The sequence below is a fragment of the Alternaria burnsii genome, assembly GCF_013036055.1.
Source record: "Alternaria burnsii strain CBS107.38 chromosome Unknown 725, whole genome shotgun sequence".
NCBI lineage: Eukaryota > Fungi > Ascomycota > Dothideomycetes > Pleosporales > Pleosporaceae > Alternaria > Alternaria burnsii.
In genome coordinates this window covers 103,648-131,296 of record NW_024066123.1, presented here as the reverse complement: position 1 = coordinate 131,296, position 27,649 = coordinate 103,648, and the positions used below count along the sequence as shown (strand labels likewise).

Below are 27,649 nucleotides of genomic sequence, written 5' to 3'. Positions count from 1 at the left end.
TCACTGATGCTTCAGGTGGATGCACAAGCCGCTTGTGATTCGCAAACCTGTCCTGGTTTTGTCGCTGTGCTCCCGCAGCCAGTGTCACTAACCCGGACCTTTTTCCGGAAATGATTTCTCGCGATAGAATCGATAAAGCGACCGTCCTGGGCAACCCACGCTGCTTCTTTCAACGAATGGTTTCTGGTTCAAGCACCAGTTAAACGAATGTATAGGCGCAATCTCGACAACGAGTGTATGAGAAGAAAAGAGAGAGAACAGAATGGCTGGGTGCACAACGCGGGACTTGCTGCATGTTTTGTCTTTCTGATGCAGTGCTGATCACCTGGCACGGGGCAGACTAGACAGCTCAGTGGCGTCGTATCGCGAGCCTCCCTGTCGCTCACACCCAACTGGAGTGCCAACATCGATATACTTGGAGCAGACAGCAGAAGCAGGTGTCCGCGCCTTGTACCTGTACCTGCAGCCCTGTTCATTGGACCCTCTGCTATGGTCGGGGATGCGAGAAGGGTCATCCCCTTCTTCGTATCTTCGCACCCGTATCCTTTGCACAACACTCTAAGATGAGTGAAGGCCTTATCTGCACGACCTTCTCAAACCATGTTGAGGCTTCCCGTTCCATGAATTGCGCAAGGTGCTTGGGTGCTTGGGCGCATGACAAAAAGCGCCGGCACGCCCAAGCCTCACGCCGCCGTCTAGCAACGGCGTCAAGCCTCATCGCTCCCTCACCACTCAAGCGACGCGCGAAAGCCACGGCGACGCGCCCATCGATCAATCGAAACGTGTCAGTCAACGGCACACCGACGACCCGGCAACCAGTTTTAATGTACACAACACACACTTTCTCATCGACATGAGAAGTCGCTTACCTCGGAAGCGCAGTTGTCCTGCCTTCACTCATTTCTCTAAATGTCCGCACACTTCAGCCTGAATCCCTCCGAGAATCACCCAACACCACAGTAACCACACAAACACGCGCAACTACCAACTAGCCAAACACCCACGGCACTACCCACAGAGCGAACTTGCCGGCCAAGCACCCGCAAGCCACCGCGCGACCACGCGTCTTAGCCCACCCTATCCCCAAAATACGGCAACCTGACGGCGCCAATCCCATTTCAATTTCGCTAACGGCACCGCGCAGGCCTTTGTCTCCTGAAAAAGGGCTATGACGCATGCATGGTAAGCCACCACCAAGGCCAGCCCAAAAGGAGCACCCCTGGGTATCGATAGTGCGATCGACAGGGGAGCAGGGAAGCCGTTGCTGTGTCGTATTATTAAAACTGGAGCTTCTTTTGGCATGTGCGTCAACTCAAGGGGCGAGATGAAGATGTTCAACAGTTCAAACCTGGTGAAGCAACACTTTCGTCATATCACGGGAAGAAAGTTGGAAATAAGTGGGTTGGCGACGATGAAGTGATGCGCGGGTGGGTAAGGCTGATGTGCTGGCAGCCCGCGGGGAACAAAGGATTTGCGTTGGATTTGTTGATGACAAGATGAGATCTCGCTCAGGGTCGATGATGTGTTGCTTGGATGTTGCCATCGTTGTTGGGATACGATGCTTACCAGAGAAGCTGATGCGAGATACGCATATCTGCCATGTCCGTCCGGTCTTGTTCGCGCCCAAGGCCGTAAATAGAGGCACATCAGCACGTCTCCCAATACACCGTGAGATTGCAGCACTGGGACCCGGTCGTCCCGCTCATCTATACATTCCTTTTGTCAAGCTTGCACCTCGGTCCGCTTTCGATAGGGTTCGAGCGCAATGACCGGCACAATCGGGGTGTTTTGATTATTCCAAAGCGTTGAGGCTCGAACATTGGTGTTATAGCGACCCGAGGTGTGGAATCAGCCGCACCGTGAACTGCAGCTAGGATGTTTTCACACCGTCTCCAACTTGGACAAGCATGGCAGGGGCATTATGGAGTCGGCTCGAAGTACATGTTCATCCCCTTGCTTGTACGAGTGGACGGCACAGCACAATGCTTTGCTGGCATACATTCAATCAGAATCACATGATATATACCACTCATTCCAATTGACTTTAGCATGTAGGGAGATTCTCTTGTCTTAATTCAGACCAAGTACATTCCTACACTTTTGACTTACAATTTCGACTTCTTTCCTCCTGCTACACCCGTAACAGCCTCTCCACTGAGTAAGAAGTCTGGATACTCGAAGCCACCGACAACACCCGCCGTGTGCCATGCACCGCCATCAACAACCAGAGTCTCTCCGTTGACAAAGTTACCCGCATCAGAGAACAGATAGACCGTGGCATCAGCAATCTCCTTGACAGTGCCCCAACGACCGATTGGAATGGTCTTGGCAGCCTTGCTCCTGGAGTCGGACTTTGATAGTCGCGACATGCCTTCGGTGTCCGCAATGGGTCCAGGGGCGATGATGTTGGATGTAATGCCTCTTGGGCCTTGCTCGATAGCGACGGACATTGCCATGGCGTCTACACCTGCCTTTGCGACCGAGACATGACTCTGCAGAGGTGTGCCTTGGTAATGCAGAGTTGCGCTCACAAAGATGATGCGTCCTCCTGTTCCATTGGCGGGCTGTGTAGTGCCATCTGTCCTATGCTTCGCCGCCGATTCCTTCAGATATGGTAGTGTAGCCTTGACGGTGTTGTAGCTGCCCAGTACATCGATATCGATGACGCTCTTCATAGCGTTGGGCGAGATCTGGTCAATGGACGCGAGGAAGTTTCCTGCTGCGCCTGCGATGACGAAGTCGATGCTGCCGAGTTCTTTGGCGCAGCGTTGTGCGGCTTGTTCGAGGAGTTCTGGCTTCCTGACGTCGACTGCGCCGATGCCAATTACTTTTGCGCCTGAACGTGCAGTTGCGATGTCCTTGGCCATGTTCTCCGTCTTCTCCACGTTACGACCGATGATGCAGGCGTCTGCTCCTAGGGCGACCATGGCCCGGACTTGAGCGGAGCAGATTGACCCTGCGCCTCCTGTGCAGAAAACGACTTTGTTGTCTAAGGTCTTTCTGTCAGCCTTTGATGAACATGTAGCGCTGTCTACTGCCAGGTTTTGGGACCATTCCAACTACCCAAACTCGCTGTCTCTTGTGCATGAAACGTACCGAAGATGCCATCTTTCCAGACGTTGCTCACAAACTGGTACTTTTCCATAGGCATTGTGCGCGGTGTTTTCCAGGCAGGTTCCGTGTGGTCGTGCTTGTCTGATTGGGAGAGTGTAGGACTGGGGTTGATGAGTGAGCAAGCGATGACAGCAGTGAGTAATGGCGAAGTGGATAGATGTGAAGCGCGTAGAGTATAAGTAAGTGAGTATGCTCACGTCGAGTGAAAGCTACGGCCGCAAGATGGGGCGGATGATGGTAGGATACGCGGCGGTGCTTTTGGAAGCCGAGGTACGACTGGCAAGATTACTCTCTTAATGCTTGCGATGCGCTCTGGGCGACACATTGCGCGCATCGAGTACATTTCAAGGGTTGAATAGCTGTGCAAGAGGCGTAGACAAAGCAAGGAGCGTCCCGGCAATAAGCAGACGTCGGATCGGATGCCTTTCTGTATTGCGGTGCCGTGCAGCGCCTTGTTGACATGTGTTGCTCTTCTCCGCATTGCGCGAGTGGTAGGGGGAGCATGGGCCATGATGATTTCTCCGAAACATGGACTGCCTGCTCCGGATGAATTCCGCACCATCTCCGCAATCTTCCAAGTCGCTGCAGGCACGTCAACGTGCATTGCCAGCAGATAACCCAACCACAAGAGACTCCCCATAGATAGCCCAGCATAGCTCTCGCAATCTCCATTGCCATCACCATGGCGGCGCAGACAGTCTCAATATGTAAATTCGTCGGCACAATCACCCTGGGAATCGCAACAGTAAGTTGATTTCCGCCACTTCAGGCTTCGAGCTCCCCGCATGAAGTGCCAGAGCTCTAGCCGGAACCCGAACTCCTTGTACAACAGGAGGAAGTACACCAAAACGTGACGATACTAACACATATCTTAGGGCGTCTCAGCAACTGTCTCTACAGTCGCCCTCCCCGCCCTCCTCGCCCTCCCTACCGCCATCAATGCTCGAACATCCCTAAACTACCTCTCCACCAAATCCACGAACCTCTCCTCATACCTCCGCCACATCACAACCTTTACTCTCTTTTCCGCCTATTGTCTATCACCAAGACGGTTCCGCCATCCTTACCTGCTCTACACATCCATCTTCTCATTCGTCTCGGGGCCCGGTGTCGACTATGCCGTTAGCTTGACGGCAGGCGGTGACGAGAAGCGTCAAGTAATGGAGTTGGAGGCTCAAGGTGATGAGGTCAATGGTGAGCAGGTCCGGTTGGCGGTCGAGAGGAAGCAGAAGGTTGAGTGGGTCAAGACTGGGCTGGCTGGTGTGGCTTTTGCCATGCAGGTCGTTGGACTGTGGGGTGACGGCGCGTAGATTGGCGCATTACTGTGTCAATGCAGCATCATGTCAAGACCGTTGAGCGGATGACTTTGGTGGCTATCGGGAGTAGGATTTTGAGTATATGATATTGATGTTCTTTTCTAGGTCAGGAGTAGGAGATGGAGATTGCTATTGGTATACTGTATGATTTTGTACTCTCCTTTCATGGTTTCTATGCAGGACGTACACACGATCTGGTTAGTGAGCACTATTGTATCCCCCTCAAGTCCCCACTGCAGCCAAACTTTGACGTTTGTTGCTGCATATACGCGAGACTCTGAACAGCTATGTACCTAATCATCTACCACGCTACGGTCTACGGGAACACCTAACAGACAGGCTTGAGAGATTGCGTGCTATTGCGGCCATCCATTTTATCTACTTCTTTACCTGATCATCACGGCTGAAATTCATTCCCAAGGGGGGTCCGATCTGATGTCGTATTTACATTCATTTACATCATGGAACATAAGCTGCTATAACAAAACATATGATTATTCGAGTCCTCGTTCTGAACATAGCTTTAGCGTTGTCATGAGAACGCTGCCTCGTCAACGAACGCGTCGTAAGATGCGTGTGTCTTATACTCGCCTCTAGCTCTCTAGCTACAAATACACCTTATCCCATGTGACCTTCGAAACACCCGTGTAGATGCTTTGTAACTTACCCTACTGCGAAGACGCACGTGTGATCAGGTAATGACATGCGGTATTGACGACCAAGAAGGACAGATCTGACTACACGGTATTTGCTCGCTGTACCTTTACTTTGCTCATCAAAGTAGAACTTGGTTTCGTCTATATCGGTAGTCACTGTTTGGTCATACCAAGCTCATTAAGGAATTGATCACAGCTGACGAGCTGGACTACTCGCGAAGCAGTTGTCACGATTGATTCGTATGATAACCTCATCACTCACCTTTCCCGCAAGAACACTCGTTTTCGATGTACTGCTACATATGGGATTCTACCACCATGGTTACCTCTCACCTGCTGCCGAGTAGCCGCAATAAACATAGATATGTCCCTCACCCTACAGATCTTAAGACTCCCTCACTCTGTTTACAACAGCCCCCACGTGGCTTCCCGCTACGATCTGGATGGCTATATAATTAACCCCCCACCTGCTCTTCCTAACTCGTTTCCTCTCCACCAACTTCTCCACTCCATCGCAACTTCTTGGCTATCATATACCGATCTACCGATGCATTAAGCGAACCTCAACTTGAACAACGCTATACACGTTAATTCTCTCTCTATACCACTTGGAGAACATAAGAATGGGCCCAATACTCACCCTCAAAGAGTTTCCGGCATATCTTCAAGGGCAACGGACTCTACCACGATATGACGCCAAGCAAGAGAAGAAGCCGGACGATCCCTGGTGGAGACTCGATAGAGCCAGCGTCGATGAGTTGATGAAAGAACTTGCGCAACTCATCACTCAACAATTGAGAGGCTCTCCAGACAACGACAAAGAGCTTCAGCATTTGTTACGTACGGCTACCGACCTCTCCCACGTCGTGCTGAGCCCTGCAATCAAAGTTGCCTTGATTGGAGCCCAAGGTGCAGGAAAGAGTCTTACGATCAATGCTCTATTCGACTGTGATGGCCTTTCGCTCACCGGTGCGGAAGGGGCTGCTTGTACCAGTTCGATAACGCGTTACGTTCAGTATCCTAAGAGCGCAGCTGGTCAAGACCATTTCTTTGCAGAGATCAAGTTCTTCACTAGAGAAGAACGAGAAGCACTACTCAAAGAGCATGCTCGGTCGTACTACGTATATCACAACGTCGACGACGATGATGATGATGAGGACGTTCCACGTGCGAAGACAGTTGGTCAGGATGAAATGGACCGCGGTCTGAACGACACCGCGGAAGATATCTTCACAACATTGTTCGGGTCGTACGACGAATTTCTTGAGAATTGGAATGTACCTGATTACAGATCAGGAGAGTTCATCAACCTCTGTCAGCTCAAATGCGACGAAGCCCTAAAGAAAGAGCAAGTTGACTCTCAAGGTATCGCGACTAAGATGGCAGATACTCAGAAGGAACTGCTGGAAAAATTACGACCATTCTTAACTAGCGTTAAAGGTCAGAGATGTTTATGGCCACTCGTTGACCACATCGCAATCAGATTTCATCATGAACTACTCCAAGGAGGGATAGAGATAATCGATCTCCCAGGTATGCCATCTCACTCACCGGAGAGCTATCTCTGAAGTTTCAGCTAACCATTCGTCAGGCTGGGGTGACATCAATCTTTCTAGAGTCCGGCATGCGGAGCAGATCAAAGACACTGTTGATGTTGAAATCATCCTCGCAGATACCATACGTATTGCCTCCGACGACAAAGTCATCAACAGTACACGTGCAGCTGTCGCTCATCATGGTCCTTCAAAGGTCAAAGTTGTCGCTACAAAGGTCGATGTAGGTTGTCGCAAACTTTCTAAGGATTGTGTTTTTACTGATTTCTTGTAGTCTCTTTCCAAGAACCAGTTGTCTCAATGCGCAGGCGGCGAATTCGACATCATCAATCAGTTGCTGCAGGAAATTGAAGAGCAAGAGGCTGGCCTGGACGATGATGACGAAGAAGAAGAGGAGGTCAATTCGAAGGAGCGCAGGACTTTGGGCCAATATCGGATTTATCTGGAACGTATCCGAAAGCAGAAAAAGATACTGCAACGTGCAGAGATCATCAACGCAGAGCTCACGGCGAAGCTCAAGGGCAGAACCACCAAGGACATGCCGCAGATATTTCACACCTCTGCCTCTGACTACATGGACTGGATACGTAAACCTAAGCTGGCGTTTTCGAATCAGCCATCGCTATCCCCCGATATGACTGGTATTCCCGCCATTCGCGAATATCTCTTTTCTTTACCAGCGCAACAGAACTTGAGAGATTATGAACGCCACATCAACGTAACGATTCCAGCATTCATCGAGAAAGTAAAGAGAACTGTTTCAGAAAGAGAGCGTGATGGAGATTTCCGGACCATAGCTGATGATATCGACGCGGTTCGCAGGGGATACATGACCCGGCTTCTCTCAGAAGCGAAAAAAGGGTTTCAAGGATGTTTTGACGAGAGCATTCAAAGAATCGAAAAGGACATACCGAATTTCAAAGAGCAGCTTGAAGAAAAGATGATCACCGAATGGTTCATCCTCAGATCGGCGGCCTTCACTCGCATTCTTAAGTACCGGGGCATTGTTTTGAAAGGCGCGTCTAAAGCCAAAGGCCTTGAGAATGGATGCCACTGGAACAAGGAACTGGCAGACTTACTTGCACCTGGGTTCAATAAGTGGTACAACGCGCATACGGGGTGTATGAGAAACATGAAACCAGCCCTGAGTAGGAGCTTAGATCAGCTTCATCACAAGATCACGAACATGATCCACGACTCCGGCGCAAACATGGTTACAATTGAGAAGGCAAGAAAGAGATGGGCTCCATTACGCAACAAGCTCCAAGCCAAACTCATGGTGATGATGGAAGAGGTTAGCAAGCTTGAGAAGTTGATGCTTGAGTCGGCAACCATGGAGTTTGGTCAAGAGAGAAACCTCATCTCTTACATGACTGATGACCTTTACACCGAAGTTTTCGAAGCGGTACCTGAGGAAAAGCCGCCCCTACCAGCAAAATCAGGAAAGAAGAAGCCGGCAAAGCGATACGTGATGCCTAAGCTCAAATTTCAAAAGAAACGCATGGAAGACTTATTCCTGAACCCAGATACCCACTTCGTTGACCAGGTCTTCCGGCGCTTTCAGGCTGAATTCAACAATGCAGTTCGTACGCTCCTAGACAAGCACTTTGTTGGCATTAACAAGATGCTCGAAAACTTGAGCACAAGCCTTCGGGCAGAAGCCCCGATAGACTATCGCATCACCGAGGAAGGGAAGGCTATCCGTGCTGATTTGGCAGAGCGAATTCCCAGTTTCGAAGAGAAGGCAATAGAATTACAGAACAAGCTACCGCAAACGGTGAAGTCCGAAGATGATACAGCACTTATACCTCCAGATAACCCAGAGACATCAGAGGGAGATGACAACGATAACCTGGCGATCTTCTATGATAAGATGACGAAGTCAAAGCGCAGGGTTACTCCTGACCCTGCTGCTCGACGACCTAAGCGTATCAAGGCGGAACCTTCGTAAGATTATCTCAAAAACGTGACCTCAGATATATGGGTTCAGCTTACGCTTTGAAGAGGTCCGGATTTCTCGACACTCCCTTACAGGACTCAACCGAAGTTCAAATTCACGTGGCGACTGAGGAATGCCCGTACACTCCAGTCTTCTGAATCTCTCCATCTGGGCTTCCTTAGACAAAAGCAGGTATTTTGCAGCATCATGGCTCTCCCCCTCTGGATCGAACCGACGATGGTAGTACGGAATTATGGGATGCCTCAACCGAGTTTTGCAACCTCTGCGCTGCTTTGAGTGTTATCGATTTCTTTTGCGGATTTACTGGTTTTCAATTTCCGAGCGGCATCATCTACTGACTCTGATCCGATGATCAGAAGTGGGAACTGTCGCGGAGATCGAGTGCAACCTGTTCAAAAGTTTTCAAATAACGTGCGTTTTCTCACGTAGTTATTGATAGATCTATCAATGTCATCTCGAAGCATCCTAACACCATTCCATCGAGTCACTGACGGTATCTGACGTATTCACACTCACCTTTCTAGTTCGTGCTTATCTTCAAAATCATCTTGTTCGCGGAGATCCTGACTCCTAATGCAACTTGGTGCGAACAATCGAGATATAGAGGAAGCGGCCAAATTCCGGGACGGCAACAGATCGCCTATGGCTTTGGAAACAGGAAATAAGGTATATGCGTCTAGAGGGAATATCTTCTTTTGTAAATAAGATCAACACTTAGGACTAGGCGGTGACCCTGTCGCAATATTCGACTTCTGTGGGCAAATACGTGGCCAGTCATAGCGTGAAAAAGCTCATTCTGTCAGAACTATACACAATACTAAGAGGTCGCCACAAATGTATTTGTGGCGAACTTGGTTCAGTTGCGTATGGCATATAAGATTATATCTCCCGTTAGGCTAGTCTCTCCAGATCCTTTGTGAATCGCTGTGACAGGGTAAAGCCCAGGGTAGGGCTGATGCCCGTATCGCCTATGCCGCCTATTCGGGGGAAGCCCTAGACATTGTCTCAGAAAGCATCTGTCTCAACGTACTGTAGAATACGACATCAGATCCAGAACAGAATTGCAGGGCTTGAAATGGTAAAAATGCTCACTCTTTGCAGCTCCTTTTGGCGTCATGTTCTCTGTTCCAACTCAGAAGAACGGGGATGAAGAAACGCTAGCAAACAGATCATCCCATTCAACCAGGTCGAGATGTATTGCGTCGTTTATCTGCGAGGAATACGACTGCTGTTCTCGCAAAACATCCGACGGTGAACCCGAGAAAGTCCCTGCAGTAGCGTGAATGTCTGGCGCACTCAAGCTGTGCTCTTCTGGGTGTTGTTTCTCTGCATATCTCCCTAGGATCTGCATGAGTGACTCGTATAGTTTCGCCGCTGCCAGTGAATCTTCCCTTGCATCTGCTATCATCTGTAGGCCTTCCACTAGGTCACCTGCTTGAAGCACGGCTGGTATTTCACTTGGCTTGTTGAGACAAACATCCATAAGTAGAGTGATAGTGGCAACGAAGATACTGTACAGACCGGCTGGAGGTCGCTGGGGGCGGCGCGCGAAGGGGTTTTGAGAACGTAGAAGTGCTGTCTCGATATGAAGTAACTGGCGCGCTGATTGGAGACATGCGGCATGAGAGGACGTGTATGTTGGATCCATGGTGGACGTGCGCGTGAGAGTTGCTAGATGAAGTTTGCAGCGTTGGGTGTGGAGAAGAGTGTTGAGGAAATAGGCTTGGACGAACGAGTGGTTCGAGTTTGTACAGCCGATGGTGTCCTGGTAACTGTTCAGCAGCAAAAATGTAGGAACTTCGTTCAGCATTCCGACGAGCTGGCGATCCATTGCCATAATGTTAGCGCGGCGATTAGATGGGTCGGAGTTGATTTGATCGACAATGTTACGTGAGATTTCTGATAGACGGATGCGCTGAAGGAAGTACGACATATCTGTCTGTTGTGATAATGGTCGGGATTGCTGGGGCCCGTCGGTAGACAAGTCAACGTCGTTGATGTTCAGCGGCTTGTTCACGTTCATATGCAGCGGGTTAGACTGGTATACGTTTTCGCCAGATCCACCGTATCTTGCTGCAAGTAGCCTGGAGGACTTTGTTAGCATTCTGTAAACGCCCAATGTTCGACGATGTTCATATAGACATACCAATCTGTGGAAGTCAGATACCACCAAACACGACGACCAATCTCAGCTTTAAGCGTTCCTGCCGTAGTAATGTTGGATTCATGGTCGGTTCGATGGAGACCCAGTTCACGGCCAAGTAACAAACCGGTCGATATCAAGCACCGATATCGTAATGAAACACCCTCCATATTGCAGATAACGTATGACAAGATGACAATTCCTTGTACGGTCTCTAACACTAATGCACTGCCTTCTTGGCTAGCATTCAGTGCTGTATATGTGGCTTTGATCCAAACGGATGTTTGAGAACGGGCTTGCGACGAAGATAGAAACAAGGGGAGCTCGCTTTCCAAGTTCTTCGGCGCGGTCCAAACATGCGTCGTATGAGCGATGATACCAAGCAGAAGAACAACCTTGCCAGACTGAACAAGTTCACAACTTTCGATCTGGTCGTACACTTCGTTAAATGTAGCTGCTAGTGAGGGATAATGCGTGACGTGCTGAATGTAGTTGAGCTCTGTGACGTAGTAATCGAGCAGCTTCATGATCTCTTCCCGTAGTGGCAGCCATATACACGGCACTAGCCTTCCATTTTGTATTGTGAAAGCGGGTGCTTGTGGTATCGATCGAAGCTTTCCAATTTTGAAGTCCAACTCATCTGTAAAGAAAGATTCGAGAGAGCTTTGCCCCATCGAGACAGACTCGAGATGGCCGACGATGTTTTTTACCCTGTAGATCTCGGACTGCCCGGTGATTTTGGAGTATTCTTCCGCAAGGTTCAGACTGGACTGTGACAAGAAGGTCTCGCTGTCACTGAGGCCTAAATGCTGGACGGGGACAGTGTTCCTCTCTAACCCGTTCACACGAGTTTGAAGCACACGTATCTCACGAAGAAGTTCAGACCCCTCTGATACAGGTGAAGTCGTCTTCACAGTCCGCTCTAATGGTTGATATTTGGGCGTAACCGCGACTGAAGCTGGTGTATGAGGGTCTTGGGTGTTGAGTGCCGCGGGAGTAGGATCGAACGTGCATACCTTTCCTCTGGACCTGCAACTCGTACATGGCAGTGGCCGATCGCAACGAAGCTTGCGTGAACGGCAGAAGTTACATGAGTATTGTCCCTTGCGACTGGATCGCTCTCGTTTGCCAGAAGCGGGCATAGTAACCCGGTAGATGGATACGATCGATAGAGAACCACGACAGAACTGCAGAAATTGATATATTGGCAGAATTTTTCAGTAGATAGTTACGAATCACTTAGGCCCTTAGGAAACTTGTCTTGAGGGACATGCCAAGATTCCGCGGGTATTCCGCGGAGAGCGAAGCGACGCTGACTGCATACACGTACCACGCTACCATGGTTAAGGACCCAATGAGCTTATCCCGTGATTCACTTGGAAAGGATGTTTGGTCCAGTTGGCTTCGTTTGTGGCCCATGTGTTATGTGAATGCTCCTGGCTACGATGCTGGCGCTGTCGAGACCTAGGACGCACGGCAGTCTGCAGCAACCTCGGCTTCATCCAGAATAGGAGAGTAAGGCGATGGTTTCAGTTACCGGAAATTATCTAGGTGAGATGGAATTGGACGCGAGATACTAAGATGAAAGGGCAACGGTGTTGAAAGAGTCGTGCGCAAGCGTTAAAACTGGAGACTGTAATCGCGCTAGTCATGCTCGCCAAGGTGCGGTCGTCGCTTGACTCGCAATGGGAATAATTCCATTCTTCACTTCAACCATATCTACCTCTCCATCAACGCCAATGTAACCGATGTCATTCATCCCCCGCCATGCCTTCCCGCAAATCCCGTCACTGCCCAGGTCCTACTTCCTGGGCCACCACAAATCCGGCCTGCAGAAGATGAAATCGCTTCTGTCCTCGATCGACCTCGTAATCGAATGCCGCGACTACCGTGTGCCGCTAACCTCGCGCAACCCCTTGTTCGAAGATGCACTCGAAGGAAAAGAACGAGTGGTAGTCTATACGAAGAGAGATCTGGGTGGTGGGTCACGAGACAATCGAAATGAGGATGTCATCGCGAAATGGCATCATCCTACAACGACCATGTTTGTGAGGAACGGCAAAGATGCAGAGGGCGAGACCAGTGGTCGGAAGAGTGTCATCAAGCTTTTGGATACTCTGAGGGAGCATGCGCAGAAGAGGTGGAAATTGGTCGGACACCGCGTCATGGTAGTGGGGATGCCCAACGTGGGCAAGTCCACGCTGCTCAATGCATTGCGCGCGCAAGGAATCGGCAAAGGCAAGGTTGCAGCTACCGGCGCTCAACCCGGCGTAACGCGTAAAGTCAGTAGCAGCGGTGTGAAGATCATACCGAGCGAAGACGACATGGAAGCAGCGGACGGTGGGGCGAAGAAGAAGCTTCAGGGTGTTGGAGGAGGTGTATATCTTCTTGATACACCCGGTGTCTTCATCCCATACGTTCCCAACGCGGAAGCTATGATGAAGTTGGCACTTTGCGGCTCCGTGAAAGATACAATCATTGCGCCAGTCATGCTTGCAGATTACCTCCTCTACCACCTCAACCTCCAATCGCCCACGCTCTATTCTGAATACGCACCGCCTACCAACGATATCATGGAGCTTCTGTCTGAAATCGCAAAGAAGACTGGTAGGCTGGGTAAGGGTGGTGTCATTGACACAGAAGCGACATCGCTGTGGATGATACAGAAATGGAGGAACGGCATGATGGGACGCTTCCTGTTGGACGAGATCGATGAGAAAAGTCTAGAAAAGGCTAAGATTGACGAGGAGGGTCTTACACCTAGCCTGAACCAGGCCAGGAAGGCAGAGAGGGAGAGGCGTAGGGAGAGAAACAAGGCGAGAGGGGAGAAGTGAGGTTACCAAAGCCATACACTGATCAAATATATATCGCACACTTGCTTGTAGCACATAGCATATATGTCAAATTCAAAAAAAAAACACTTGCAAACTACACGTTCGAAATGAAAATCGCCCTGTTCTCACTACACAATCGACCGTTGCCGCGTTCAGAACATAAAGCGGTCAACCTCCTGCAGTCACTTTATCACACGTGTTGAGGTCTATCTCTGCTTCCAATTCGGCACCTTGACATGCTCATATAGAATTGCTTTCTTTCATCACTGATGGCCTTCGAAGAACGCATAAACGCAATCTTTGCCTCCTATTGTTTTCTGATATAGTCGAGACCTCGAGATGTGTTCAAGCTGTTGAGTTCTATGAGAGTCTCGATGTGTGTAGAAGAACTCAAGGACATATGCTGGTCTTTGATTAACTGAACCAAGTACCTAGAAAAACTTGATACCCCACAGGACAAGGCCGAGAAAGCTGATCTCGCACGGTAGGCGTCATGGAACATGTTGTGACTATGATCGCGATTGTGATGTTGGGTGTACGCCTACAAGGCGAACAGCCTGTAACGTTTTCTCGCGCACCGAAGGGAGTTCCAGGACGTCAGTGTAGCGGTTTGCAATGTCTCTAGTCACACACATAACTGCAGCCCGGGCATGCTCGATGGAAGGATGGCAGACCTTTGTTCTTCAATAGCGAAACAACAAAGGGCTGAGACTGGCTGTGCAACTTCTGATATGAAGGCTGAGGTAATGAAGCTCAGTGCGATAGAGTGTATTCTGGTGGTGGTACGGTGTCTGCCATACGTGGCGCCATGTGTCTTGAGTCAAGCTCGTATGCTGGAGCATGTACCCCTAATTCCGTTGGTAGCCGGGTTGTATCTACCTCGCAACGTTGCGCCATGGGATCTAGCTCCTGGTACTCTGGCTCAGGACCTGCTTCAAAAGGGCCGATGGCTTGGTTAGGCGTCTTCTTCCAGCTTGTGACGACTTGTACAGGCTGGGTGCAAGCGATGCCTGTCCACTCACGATCTGCACATCTTCCTGAAATTTCAATCTGCAGCTCGTATTCTAAGTTTATGCCATAGCTGGTGAAGCTTGGGGTACTCTCTTTTGGAATTTCGATATTTGCTACGTCCAGAAGATTGAGTCCATCGTATAGCGGAAGTTCGTGTTCTTTCTCGAACTTCTCGTCGCAGAGGACGATGCTCTTCTTGTCTGAGGTATTGACCGCCCTGGTGGCATGTCGTCCGAACTGTTCACCAGGCACGAATATGTTCGTCATCGCGTTCAGCTGAACTTTTAAGCGCTTGAGAAATAGATCGGGAGGGTAGGGAAGTGATTCTGAACGTTTCAGATGCTGCACTGTTACTATGACTGGAACCATAGAACCAGTGACCAGAACGCTAGCAGGAGTGGCGAATAGATTGAATTGGGCGTAGGGTATCTCCGCAAAGCTTTGAAGACCGAAGAGCATTTCATTATCGACAAGTTTGTCCTTGAATCTTCCGAGTTTGCTGTGTTTTTCGCTGTAATCGGGGTACAATTTGCGTGAACGGATCAACTTTTGGCGGCTACAGTGCTTGGGCAGTTTGTTCCCAAAGTTTAGATCTGGCTGGAGGAGCGCTGGATGAAAGTCTGGGGCTGGCGGCATGTACTTGATTTCCTGTCGAATCTTCAAAGGCTCTCTTTTCGGTACATCGGACTCCATGTAAGCTTCCAAGTGGTACAAGACTTGTGGACTTGTGGGGGTGGGGCCGCTAAGACTTGGTGGCAGTGGGAATCCTGGGGAATGCTGAAATCGCGGGTGGTTGTAAGAATCCGTTGGATGCACCCAGAGTCTCTCGGCTGGTGGATGTAGAGTCGCATGCTGCGGAACGTCGAAGGAAAAAGGCAATTCGACTTTGGTGGGGTCTGCCGTGTTTCTGGTGAGACGCTGGAAGTCATCGCCCGTGGATGTGTAGAGGTATTGGGAACTTTCGCAAAGGTCGACTCGGAAACTCCTGGCGTTGTCATCCACAAGTACAGAGAAGCCCTTTAAGCTTATGCTTATGCGATGAGGTCGCGACGCAGGCTCCACGAGTAGTCTGCCTTGGATACGATCTCGACTTGTGTAGAAGACTGGCGGATTGAGCACATCGATGTACACGGAGTTGTCCCGGCGATTAGCTCGAGAGCCAGTCGCAGAGGCCGACAATGCCATGATCAGGTGACGTTGAACTCGGTAATGGGAGCCTGGAGATGATCAATCTGGAAGAAAGGCTTGCATTGCACGAGTGTATATAAGGCTGCGAAAGGGGTCATGCATCGACGGCGATGTCGCTTCGCTGCCGCCCCTGCTCCTCGGAACTAGCCATACCAAGCTTCTGGGGTCACATGCAGTAGCCGAAGTTCCAGCTTGGTATACGGGGTTGATGATACTGGACGCCCTGAAGGCCTAAAGACGTTTGGATCAAGGCTGGTAGCTCCGCCACAATGATTTGTGAAGGATGCGGGAAAACATGTCATTCAAATTTCCGAACATGAGCTCGTCCTGGCGTTGTTGGTGGTTTCCCCCGCCGGTGAGGCGGTTTGTGGTGATGCTCATTGGTGGTGTTGGTGGCCGGGGTCGTGCCGTCATCGATGGAGGGCGCGACTCGCGACTTTTTGATTGTCTACCAGGGACGCCAGCTCCAACAAACATCGCCAGCAATGTCGTCCACCTACACATGCACAGCCTGCTCCAAGGCCCTATTGAGGTCTTCGTCTTCGCTGCTACAGGTACATAGCCACCACCCATGACCAAAGCGGATATTAATTGTCGTAGCGGACCCATGGAGCATCTCTCCGCCAAGCGCGACGAACAATTTCTACCACTCCGCCTACCTCATACTATGCGTCGCAACATCTTTCGGCCGACGTCAGGCCCGAGGCAATCAAGAAGCCGCACCCCGCTGTTGCGTCCGGTGTGACTGGACTCGCTCAGAGGCTGCGCGAAAAGGCACCGTTGATGACCGAAACCTACGTCGCATATGGCGCAACACGAGACCTCATCAAGGAATGCACGAAGCCGGGTGAATACAAAATACCCCAGGCGCTGTTGAAGCGCGGTGAGATACCAGTCGACGAGAATGGTGTGCACCTGGGCGAGGGCGAGGGCTGGTGGTACGACAGTAGGTGCTGGACATGACGACAGGCAGGCATTCGCTAACAACTTGCACAGCCCTCGGACTTAAGCCAACTTTCTCAAATTGGGCCCAAATCACCTTCATCCACATGTACATGTTGCAAGTCCGCTTCCGCATGTTCCCCCAGTCGCATGCGCCCGTGTGGATCCAGCACCTCACTAACCAGGCCTTCTACGCCGCCGAGGACCGTCTCGTGATATGGCACAAGTTCAACGCCAATTCGCTGCGTCAGAAGCACCTAAAGGACATGTTCTCACAATGGCGTGCCGTGCTCCTGTCGTACGACGAGGGCTTGATGAAGGGTGACGCCATGCTTGCCGCGGCTGTCTGGCGAAATCTGCTTGGCGCAAAGGAAGATGTCGACTTCGAGAAGCTAGCGCAAATTGTAGGATACATGAGGAAAGAGCTGAAGAGGCTGGATAACGCTACAGACGATGAAGTGGCAAACGGGACATGGACTTTCAAAGGCAGCCCAGGAGACGAAGCTAACGTTGTCAAAGCGCCAAGCCGTATGATGGCGACTGAGACTGCAAAGGCGTAGTCCACGAATAGAATGTAGGAAAAGGGGCATGTATCAGTATTGTATATAATATACGAAAGATATGAAGACCAAGAGCAATGTATTCGCATCACACTCTATAAACTTGAGCTCATCATACAAAGTGAACAGGACTGACAGCATGGCTGAAGGTTACTCCCAACCACACTTCGCGTATCATTAACGTTCTTGAATGCTCAAGCTCAAAGCTTTTTGCAACTCTTCCTCATCGTCCTCTGTTGCTGTAGCCCGGCTCTTGCCTTTGTTTTGATGATGAGCTTCCAAAAGACTCTGCTTCTTAACGTACTCCATTACAATCTCTTCTTCCGTTTTCTCTTGCGCTGTTTTCTCCCCCAGGTGTTGTGCCTGAAACTCGTCCTGCGTAGTACCCGCAAGGTGGCCGTGGTCATATGAAGGTGGTTGGGCACTCGATGATCCATTAGTTATAGGTACCGCCTTCCTTGCTGTTTGTTGTGTCATCCCTCTTGTCTGCTCATTGTTGAGTTCCTCCTGATTACTTTCGCTACCAATCCGTCCATACTCTTTCAAACTCTGGGCCATAATCTGCTTCAGCTGTTCCTCATATTCCCAAGCTTCTCTTGCGTGTCGTTGGGCTTCAGCTTCGCTAGACGCCATTGCCTTGAGTAAATCCTGATCTGCTTCATGATCCAAATCTCCTTGTGGTTGGGATTCAAGTGGAGATATGTTGTCTTGCGTCGCATTCATACTGAAACGATCTTCCGGATTTCCACGTGACGTTTCTTGGAAGGATCGGCGGACAGTGCCACTGATATCAACCGCTCCTAGCGATTCGTTGCTAGCAGTGGTATGTAACGGGTACTGCAAGTTTCTTGTGGTAAGCGTATCGTTTTCGGCAGTTTGGACAAGACTATCTGTGGATTGAGCTGAACTTGTAGCAGCTACAAGATCCCGGTAGGTCTCACCATCATCCGTCTTTCCTTTCCGCTGTGCATCCAATATGTCTTGTACCATCTCGTCCGCGCTATGCTTTTTCTTCAAGTATGTCTGGATCATCTTCCAGCGGTTGATAACGTCTTCTTTTTCTGCATCGGAGCTCTGTAACCATTCTTGATATCCTTGAGCTGTCCTAGATGTGACAATGTGGGTTTGCACGTTGTTACCAAATAGCTTTTGTACTTCCTTATGCACTCCCTTCATCATATGACTAGGGATGCCAAAGAGGGCAGCACCTGGTTTGGTAATGAACCCTCCAATGCCTTTGCCGATTCCCTTGAAAAAGCCGCTGGTACCTTCCTTTTGAGCACCTTTCCAGGGTTGGGTAACTAGACCAGTAACGCCGTCATACCAGCCAAACCCAAACTCTCTTCCTACCGCTTTCATGCCTGACTTGAGATCGCTGACCTTTTCTTGAGGGCGTACAGTGTCGTCGCCCCAGAGCTTGGGAGCATTGTGAAAGCCCCTAGTGATACCCACCGACATATTCATAGGCGATTGTATGCCCTCCTTGACAATGCGCCCAAAACCTCTACTTGTACGCAGACCAGTAGAGCGCATCATATCGCGATCTTTGCGAACCGACATGGAGCTTGATCCTATACTTGGAGTACGAGGTGCTGTACTAGGGAGGTTGGGAACAGTCTGAGCGCGAGTAAGAGGTTGCTGCATAGCTGGAGCAGCCGAACTCTCCCCTAAAAGCGATGTCTCACTTCTCTTTGCGACAATCTGTACTGATACCTGAGATTGTGATCTATTATACTTGAAAGGAGCTTGTACAGCTTTAAACGTCTCCGAAGGGAGATCAGCTACTCCCATAGACATGCTGCCAAACGCCCTACAAGTCGCTGTGAAGAACCCAGATACGGGATCCCAGGGCCCTTCATCTGTGCAGTACTCCTGTGGTCTAAAGAGTTTCAAGTCGTGAAAGTCCAAGAGATTTGCGTTTGCTAAAGTGCAGGCAGCAAAAGCGCTCAGCTTGATCTGCGTGCGTTTCAGGCGCCACGAAGCTACCCGGGATGGTTCAAGAGTGCAGCGCAGTCGGTCAGCTTCGAGATACTGATGGAATGATTGAGCACCCATATCGCTCCCTCGCTCCGCTGCAATCTTGCTTGCCAGCTCTTCAGCGCGGCTTAGGCTTTCGGCCTTCAAGCAGAAATTGATAGCGTCTGCTAGGTTGTCTGACGTGAGTTGCTTGTATGGGATCGGATCAGGGCCAGCACCAGCTCGTGCAATCATAGCGCCCCAGAAAGGTTGGTCGCCAAAGAAAGGAATGACCAGTGTTGGCCGACCTACATTAAGTCAATATTTATTTGACATGTTGAACGTAGATGATTGACTTGCCGGCTGCAATACCTGCAGATGCGGAGATACGAAGTCAGTGAATGTCTCACATGCATGTTGTACAGCTACAACTTACCTGCCGCTGTGGTCCCTGCGCCACCATGGTGAACTACACAAGACACTCGTTTGAAAAGCCAATCATGCGGCACATTACCTAACATGAAGACATTTTCAGGTACATGAAGCTCGTCTGCACCCATACCTCCCCACCCTTTGGAAAGTAGGACGCGCTGACCACCTGCAATCTTCTTCGCAGCTTCAAAAATGAGTTCTGTCATGGCGTTTGGATCATCCAGAACGATGCTTCCAAATCCTATGTAGACAGGAGGTGGTCCAGCGTCAAGAAACGCCTGGAAGTCAGAAGCAGGGGTGTAGCCGGAGGCTAGATTGAGGAAATAGAATCCCGAGATGGAAATGTGCGGACCCCAATCTTTTGGTTTCGAAATCAGTGCTGGAGACCAGCAGTACGTGTGAGGGATTTTGAGACGTTGGAGCATTCCAGGAGCCCAGATCATACTTATGGGATCTAGACCGAGACATTTGGCTCGGAATCGGTTAATGATGTCGCCCAAGCCCTGCCATGTGAGGGCTTCAATCATGACATAACTTATGTAATTCGTAAGCTGAGTATCGGCATTGGAAGACTGGATGTTGGCCAAAGGATGAGGGAACGCCTGGGTGGGAGAGTATGGCATAGTGAACATAATGTGAAGCGGTATCCCCAATTTCTCTGCGCAATGAACATGTGCAAAGCTCGGCGGATTCGCGATGATACAATCTGCAACAAAGGGGAAAGACCTTGCTGTGGCTTCGGGACCAGGGTCGTTCACAGATTGATCTGAAGCGTTGTCGTTGGTGATGCCGTCACCTGTTTCGTAACACGATCGCCAGCAGCCTTGAATGTATTCGGCAACATCTCTTCTTCGCCGACCAACATCTCCGCTTGCTAGACTACGGAAGCCCGGCATCAATCCGGGATTTTTGACCATAAATGCCATTAGCTGGGAAGGATCTCCGCCAATGCTGAAGAACTCCAGGCCATTCTCTTCGACAAACTCCTTGAAATTTGGGTGAGTCGCTAAACGTACACGATGGCCGTAGATCTCTTTCAAGACCTTTCCCAGCGCAACGAAGGGTTGCACGTCTCCGCGCGAGCCGACGACCTGAATAACAACGTTCAGGGGCGGGGGTGGAGGAGCCCCTTCCTCGCCTCCTAATGAGGGCGGTATGTATGTGGGAGGAGGCGGACTGCTGTCTTGGACACTTTTGAGATGGTCACGTAAAGCAGGAGTAAAGACCTGGGATAAACGACGGTTGAGCTGATTGATGCGGATATTGACACGACCGTCGTCAGTCACAGATGCGCTAGTGCCTAAACCGTCTTTTTCGTTTCGGATTTCGCCATAGATGTCGCCGTACGGAGGGGGTGGAATTTCATCATCGCTCACATCGGCAGTGAGAAGGTCGGCCTGCTGTAAAAGGACCCCTTGTCTCGTTGGTCCTGCAGTTTCAGTCTGGCTTGCAGCGGCGGCGGCAGCGTGTGCTTGCTGAAGCATGGAATGCTGCGCGACGGTCTCTAGAACGAACTGGTCATTCTCTGGTGGACTTTGTGTGGTCATGGTTTGAACGAGACAAGGCAGGCTGCACACGAGGTTTCGTCCCGAGCAAGCACGACACCAGTGCCACCTATATTGTCAAAGAGAGGCTGATGCCATTGGATACGAATAGCCCCAAGCATCGTATAAACACACTTGTCTATACTGGTCTTCAACGATTCCAAGGTCATCTTAGTAGTGGGCGATGCGCATGAGAAGGATTTACACGCGGTCGCGAAGGCTTAGATGGGTAGACCTTGCGAGGCTAAACGCGGGTAATCGTCACTCCGTAATGACGTCATTCACAGCAATCGCTTTTTTGAAGATGGCAAGACGCGATGATACGAAATACGCACAAGCCCGTATGTTTCCAACTGTGCCTGCACCGTTAGATTCTTCCAGAGAAGAAAGAGCTGGGCATCTTCTTTTCTTCCACCATTCGTTTGCTTCTCCTCGTCAATTATTTGCCATTTGATATTGTGTATGCCCAGTATGCAAGATTGCTCAGAACCTTGTGAGACTGACATGTGATGCACAATGTGTGGTATGGTAAGAGACAGGTGGACACAATTGATCACATAGTAGCCACAACAACGTCCATAAGAACGGAACTGTTGCATCAAAGCACCAATGACATGAACGTTGATTCAGTGGATAGCTAGTGCTACCTCGTCGCTACATCCACAAACAATCCGTGTCACTCAACATCCGTATACGATTCTGAAGCCCTGCACCGGGAACGCAGGGGGTCCAACATTCGAGAATTCCCAGTAGTTCGGTGCAGACGGACTGTCATACATCATGGCCATCTGGAATGACAATGTCTGATTACATGCTGTCGCATTGATAGCGGCGACGCCGCCGACACTCCTTGTTCTCTCTAGCGCTTGGCTCTGACCATTGACCGTACCGAATAACAAAGCATCCTTCTCTTCCTCATACGTGTTCCATGTAGCGATCGCGCCAGCTTCTCGTGCGACTTGGTATATGTTGAAGCTTGGGTTTGGGCCGGAGATCTTTTGGAGCTCGAGGCGTGGGAGCACGAATTCTAGGCGGCATGTGTAATTCGATGTGCTGTCGGGTAGGCCTTCAAACTGTACTCGCGTAGCGATCTCACCAGCATCCTTGAGTTGGCGGCGTAGCATGAAGAATTGCTTGGCTTGATGTAGGTGGTCGATATCGTAGTCGGGATAGCGCGCGTTGAGGACAGTGAGATCGGCTGGGTATACTTCGTGGCATACATACTCGGTCGAGTTGGTGGGAGGAGGGTTTGCAGCAGTGAGATCGCCTTCACAAAGATGAGCGGTCGAGTTACAAATTGTATGGTTTTCTAGGAACGTTGAATTTGGTTGCGGGTATGGTGCACCGGAGGCATGCTGAGAGAAAAGAGTGGCGAGCGAAAGGATTGCGATGCTAAACATCTTCTCTCTTTGAGTAGTATCCTATGAGTCGTGTTGGTTGGAAGGCTCAACAGAATAATGATGAGTAAATCTAAGGCGTCTGGTAGGTAGCTTTGGGATAATGAGGTGGTATTAGGAAGCGTTTGAGAGTTGACAAGGAGCAGAATGTTCGTCGAAGAACATCGGATGTTACCCATATCGATCCTTCCCTCACTGCGTAATCTGGGCATGAGCAGATTGCCATGTCGAAAGTGAGATACGCTGCATGCGCTTTGAGTCGGGTAATGGCAAGTTCGACTGAGGCCTTGCAGCTGCTCTACTGAGATTCATGTTGAACCATACTTGCCATCCATACGGCACGCATTGGGTAATTAATCTCTTCAGATTTAACCTAAAATGTAAACGAGAGCAAGTCTAGTGTGTAAGACGTGTGCAGACACTACCTCGGGAGTGAACGTCAATGTCTTCTCACGTCTACTACCTGATTTTATGACCATCCGAGGCCTAGGATATTGACTTAAGTAGTACTATGTCCGTCTCTTCCGCTCCCACTTCGGTAGCTATCTCCACGCTGTGCGAGCCGTCGTTCACATCCTGCGCTCCTGTAATATGTCCATTCCGATAGATGCCATATCGCCCAGCAGGCAGGTTTTTGACAAGGAGCCGGACGCTTGATGCCATCAGTTTTTCTCTGAAAGTATGTGATGGAAATTACAACTTACTTCTTCGTGGAGCCATCCCAAGTTCGCATAGTAACAACGAAAGCTCCTTTCCCTGAATCCCAGCTGCCTCTAAGAAAATCGACGTTGGAAGCCAGGCTGATCTCATCAACAAATGGACAGCTTGAGAAATGCTCCCTCGACCACGGCTTGTCCCACATCTTTTTCTGGCCGTCAGGGACGTTGAGACGCGCATAGGCGATGGCACCATTGCCTGTAAAAGGGTCTACGAACTTCCAGTTCCCATGATCGTCCGCCTGGCTGTCATTACGTGGGTAGAAAAGACCACCATTCTCCCACGTTGGGTTGAAGAACGTGTCTGCATGACGCAGGAGACCATCGTTCAAAGCTGGGTCTGCAACCTCAGACACCCACTGAGCAACATAACCATATACCGGCTGCGCAAATGGCATACCAGGCGCCTCTTCAAGTTCTTTCGCCAAATTCTGTGCCCTTTCTTTGGTGCTCCAAGCTTGCGGATCCACGCCCTCACTTTTGGTGAGCTCGCGAATAATTTTGGCGACCTTCTCGTCGTTCACATTCACTCTTCCATCGGAGGTCTTGGTGAAGAAACCAAGAGCTTGCTCTGGGAAGAGTGAATGGACGGACTCAGAGTTCCAGCCGTTCATGAATGCAGATGTCCTTCTGCACTGTTAACAGTCTGATATCAAATCATGCTATAAGCAGCGCCTCAGCTTACCAGGCGGTGATTCCGACCCCTCCGGGTACTATACGATCTTGTTTTACCATATACCAATTGATGACAAATTTGTCATCCTGCAGGAAGCCGCCCTCCCTATTCCAAGCCGCAGTATAATTCTTTAGAACCTTGTCAGCCACAGCTGTTCCGTCGCGGATGTCATTGTACCGCATCGCGATAATCTAAAAGCGGTAAGCAAATCTCCCCCAGTTATTGAATGGCTCAAATCGCACCGGAAATTGGTTGCAGACGATGAAAATGCTGTTCGGCTCACAGCAGACGCCCTTCCAGTTATGCCGCTCCATCTCGGCAAGAATAGCATCCTGAAGGGAACTGCGGGTGTAGGTAAACTTTTCTGGCCCGAAACCCCAGAATACCGGATCCCAATGGAACGTTAGCGCCTCCGGCTGATTGTACTTGTCGTCGTCGAAGAGCATTGCGTGTAATGAGACCATGAGGAGGAGATGTCCAGAATACTTGGAGACACTAAGGTTAGACCACGTTATACCATTTTAGTCTTTCATGCACTCACCATGATATTCTCTTGCTTATTTGGATCCGCCCAAGGTTTGCGCATCTCAACCAAGTCGGGATCCACAAACTTTCCGCTCTGGCTGGTCAGGTACCAATAACCCCAGACTTCCCTCCGTACCATCTTGTGGATGAGTTGCTCTAGTAAGTTCTTGAAAATCGATCGTAGAGCAGGTAGTCGATGATAGTGAGCGCTTCCAGCGGCATATGTCATGGTCGCCAGTTGATAGCGGTAAGCATCGAGCCACTCTTGACCGGGGTCCTGGGTGCCCATATGGTGCCACTCGCCATCGGGCTGGGAAGCCAGATTATGGAAATGGCGGAGGTGACCAGCCTGTTCGTTGGAAAGTTTAGGAAAATCAGACAGAAAGTCTTCTGTAAGTTTTGCGGGAAGGTCGTCTCGTTTGACGTCGACATCTTCATTTCCAACCATGTGGAGCGTCCCTTGGGTAGTAGTCATAGTAGCCATGGTCTCTAAACGAAGTTATGTTGATGTTCTGTATCGCAAATGAAGACAGCAAGAAGATTATGAAGTCTTCAGAGGGGCGGACGAATGGATATTGAGCAGACACACGCTGCGGGTAAGCTGTGGGTTCATCGCCGAGGGCACAATAAGCTCGTTTAGTAATATGACTGCCAACATCGATCTATACACGAGGCATACTTGGAAGGAATCAGCATTAGCGAGAGGGACACCATAAGCACTAGCTTGACTTCGTAAAACTCAACAGGGTCGTTCCGATGCATGTTGAGGACATATATTACAGTGGGGTATAGAAACATGTACCCGTCGATCGAATCATCAACGGGCGTGAGGGAATGGCGGATACGAATGCCGCGCTAAGCCAGTGAGGAATATGGATCTATAGCACGCCTGATTCATGCGGCTCGCCTGCCTTCGACGACGGCTAATTGTTTCTGCTCCTCCTCTTCAAGCTCGCCAGCTTCATAGTACAAGTCTTCTTCATCGATGTCTGCGTACCCGAAGATACTCCGATAAATACGCTCTCCTAACCCCTTCTTCTGAGCCATAGCTAGGACCATGACTATGGGAAGGTGCCAGATGCTAGCCCAGAATAAACCTCTTGCCGTTCCCTTCTGTCCCTCGGTTCTCCAGAATTGCCAAGCTTTGAGCGTCATCCAGCCGTTGATAACGCTGCTCGTTACCATGTAACTCCAATCAGTTACGCCGCAGTATGATAAGCCGATGCAAACGGGAAACATCATGATAGAATAACGCAGTGCGACTCGTCCGTTCATTGCGGGGTTTACCCAGGCTAACATGCGATAGCCCGCATTCTTGTACTCGTCGCGGATAGCCCAACTCAGCGCATTGAAGTGAGGGAACTGCCATGCATATAGGAGTGCAGCGCATAGCCATCCGCCAGCGGAGCCCTCTCCGAACAACAGTTCTTCCCATGTGCCGTCATGGGCGTATTGACTTGCCGCAGCCGTCCAACCCATGAGCGGTGGGATGCCCCCTACAATGGCGCCAACCCAGGTGTTCAGTACATGCATGCGCTTCATGGGAGTGTACACGCCCGCATACAGGAATATATTGGCAGCGCCAAGAAACGCTGTCGTGGGGTTGACGCCGTAGTAGAGGGCGCCAGTGCCGAGCACCCCGCACGCGACGGCGAAGATGATGGCGCCTCGTGGGCTTATGAGCTTCCGAACGAGTGGTCGATTGCGTGTGCGGGTCATCTTGGCATCGTGTGCGGGTTCCATGATCATGTTGAAGGCATTCGCGGATGCCGAGCACAGCGCAGTGCCGGATGTGAGGAAGAAGAGTGTGAGGGTCGAGAGGGACGGGGTGGCTGTTGCTGCGGGTGCAAGCAGCCCGGGTACGGGGTACAGCGAGTATGCGGCCGTCGCGGTGAGGACTACGAGGCAGGAGAGTCGGGGTTTCGATAGCGACAGGTAGGTGGTCATGATGCGTTTGAGTGACTGTTGCGGGAGGCTCGAGGATATGTGTGCCAGCTTGGAGGATGCATCGTGTGGAATTGGATATGCCGTTTCCGGAGTCTCCATTGCCTGCTCTTTTGCCCTCTTCCGCCGCCTATGTGGCAGCACTTCCTCTGTGCCAGTTACGCCATCCGCCTTCGCCGCCTGCTGCCCTCCTGCATTCGCTGATCTTATGGACAAGATTGAGCTCTGCAGTTCCGGTCTCGACTTCCAAAACGTGTCTCTTAATATCGGATTCGTCCGGAAGTAGCCATCTCCAAAAGCACCCCCACCTCTCGTGGCAGCTATGGCGTTCTCTTTATGCGATGGATTGGAAGAAATCGGTCTCCGCGACTGCAGCGGCGCCTTTGCGAGTCTTCGCCAACATCGCAGACATAGTTTACTCGTGTCCCGTACTGCAATTGGCCGGGGCAGTATCGGTCGAAAGCTCATGGCGGCATAGGGTTGAGCTGTAGCGGGCAGTCGGCGTGAGGTGATTACTTTTGGACGCATGTACGCACTGCCAAGAGCCGGGGCGCGCTAGCCACTCAGACATCCCGCATTATCACACATCGCGTCTCCTTGCCAGCCTTACACACTCCAACAAGCCACCATGACCACTCAGCATTTTGATTGCGCTATCTGGTGGATAGCGCAACACTACAGAAATATAGAGAAACCCTGAGCAGACCACGTGAATCGTCATCAGTTGATTGGCACGGATCCCGGGATCATTAACTTCTTAGCCATAGTAGTCACAATGTCTCAACAGCCTTATGTTACCTCCAGTGTTTTAATACCGAGATCAAGCCATCGACCACTGCACTAGAGATAACCACATCGCTTCAACGTTCAACCCCATTCTGAACATGAATCGAGGATCCACGCGCCCACCCATCGTGCACCCGGGGTCTCTGTAAGCCAAATGTTATCGCTAAACATCCACTCTACCTGCCTAGCTGTACGCAGCTTGCAGCACTTTCTAGCCCCCACACGTTCAGCCGCCACAGTTGAATGCAACCAATGCTTGAAAGTGTAGTCTGCATGGCACAACAGCCAATTGCTGGCTGTCAGCCTGCAGCGGACCGGCGAGGCTATGTAATACTGCAGAGGAGCATTACGGAGGCTGTGTAAGCCACAAGGCTACCTTTTCATGTTTCCATAGCT

General features: G+C 50.5%; 11 protein-coding genes across 11 annotated transcripts; 4 read left to right on the top strand and 7 right to left on the bottom strand.

Annotated features, from left to right (window-relative positions):
* Positions 1-2,105: 2,105 nt before the first annotated feature.
* Positions 2,106-3,151, bottom strand: GT037_009654 (uncharacterized protein; the record flags this gene model as incomplete). The annotated part of the gene is made up of 2 exons (XM_038934701.1): positions 2,106-2,989; positions 3,097-3,151. The coding sequence occupies 2 exons, from the start codon at positions 3,149-3,151 to the stop codon at positions 2,106-2,108; spliced, it is 939 nt and encodes a 312-aa protein (XP_038782502.1).
* Positions 3,152-3,760: 609 nt separating this feature from the next.
* GT037_009653 (uncharacterized protein) lies at positions 3,761-4,424 on the top strand (the record flags this gene model as incomplete). The annotated part of the gene is made up of 2 exons (XM_038934700.1): positions 3,761-3,859; positions 3,990-4,424. Coding segments are annotated over 2 exons (534 nt in total), but the record flags the coding sequence as incomplete, so codon positions are not given.
* A 1,285-nt stretch (positions 4,425-5,709) lies between these two features.
* GT037_009652 (uncharacterized protein) lies at positions 5,710-8,590 on the top strand (the record flags this gene model as incomplete). Its single annotated transcript, XM_038934699.1, has 3 exons — positions 5,710-6,619; positions 6,678-6,862; positions 6,914-8,590. The coding sequence occupies 3 exons, from the start codon at positions 5,710-5,712 to the stop codon at positions 8,588-8,590; spliced, it is 2,772 nt and encodes a 923-aa protein (XP_038782500.1).
* Positions 8,591-9,731: 1,141 nt separating this feature from the next.
* GT037_009651 (uncharacterized protein) lies at positions 9,732-12,161 on the bottom strand (the record flags this gene model as incomplete). Its single annotated transcript, XM_038934698.1, has 3 exons — positions 9,732-10,683; positions 10,746-11,700; positions 11,999-12,161. 3 exons carry the CDS (start codon positions 12,159-12,161, stop codon positions 9,732-9,734), a joined length of 2,070 nt encoding a protein of 689 aa, XP_038782499.1.
* Positions 12,162-12,490: 329 nt separating this feature from the next.
* Positions 12,491-13,576, top strand: GT037_009650 (mitochondrial gtpase 1; the record flags this gene model as incomplete). The annotated part of the gene is made up of 1 exon (XM_038934697.1): positions 12,491-13,576. One exon carries the CDS (start codon positions 12,491-12,493, stop codon positions 13,574-13,576), a length of 1,086 nt encoding a protein of 361 aa, XP_038782498.1.
* A 753-nt stretch (positions 13,577-14,329) lies between these two features.
* GT037_009649 (uncharacterized protein) lies at positions 14,330-15,772 on the bottom strand (the record flags this gene model as incomplete). The annotated part of the gene is made up of 1 exon (XM_038934696.1): positions 14,330-15,772. The coding sequence occupies one exon, from the start codon at positions 15,770-15,772 to the stop codon at positions 14,330-14,332; it is 1,443 nt and encodes a 480-aa protein (XP_038782497.1).
* A 488-nt stretch (positions 15,773-16,260) lies between these two features.
* On the top strand, positions 16,261-17,277 carry GT037_009648 (ubiquinol-cytochrome c protein; the record flags this gene model as incomplete). The annotated part of the gene is made up of 3 exons (XM_038934695.1): positions 16,261-16,329; positions 16,376-16,721; positions 16,772-17,277. 3 exons carry the CDS (start codon positions 16,261-16,263, stop codon positions 17,275-17,277), a joined length of 921 nt encoding a protein of 306 aa, XP_038782496.1.
* Positions 17,278-17,454: 177 nt separating this feature from the next.
* GT037_009647 (glucosyl glucuronosyl transferase) lies at positions 17,455-21,212 on the bottom strand (the record flags this gene model as incomplete). The annotated part of the gene is made up of 2 exons (XM_038934694.1): positions 17,455-19,541; positions 19,670-21,212. 2 exons carry the CDS (start codon positions 21,210-21,212, stop codon positions 17,455-17,457), a joined length of 3,630 nt encoding a protein of 1,209 aa, XP_038782495.1.
* A 677-nt stretch (positions 21,213-21,889) lies between these two features.
* On the bottom strand, positions 21,890-22,609 carry GT037_009646 (uncharacterized protein; the record flags this gene model as incomplete). Its single annotated transcript, XM_038934693.1, has 1 exon — positions 21,890-22,609. The coding sequence occupies one exon, from the start codon at positions 22,607-22,609 to the stop codon at positions 21,890-21,892; it is 720 nt and encodes a 239-aa protein (XP_038782494.1).
* Positions 22,610-23,092: 483 nt separating this feature from the next.
* On the bottom strand, positions 23,093-25,007 carry GT037_009645 (uncharacterized protein; the record flags this gene model as incomplete). The annotated part of the gene is made up of 5 exons (XM_038934692.1): positions 23,093-23,258; positions 23,311-23,949; positions 24,008-24,189; positions 24,241-24,483; positions 24,540-25,007. 5 exons carry the CDS (start codon positions 25,005-25,007, stop codon positions 23,093-23,095), a joined length of 1,698 nt encoding a protein of 565 aa, XP_038782493.1.
* A 410-nt stretch (positions 25,008-25,417) lies between these two features.
* Positions 25,418-26,935, bottom strand: GT037_009644 (protoheme ix mitochondrial precursor; the record flags this gene model as incomplete). The annotated part of the gene is made up of 1 exon (XM_038934691.1): positions 25,418-26,935. One exon carries the CDS (start codon positions 26,933-26,935, stop codon positions 25,418-25,420), a length of 1,518 nt encoding a protein of 505 aa, XP_038782492.1.
* Between the last annotated feature and the right edge of the window lie 714 nt (positions 26,936-27,649).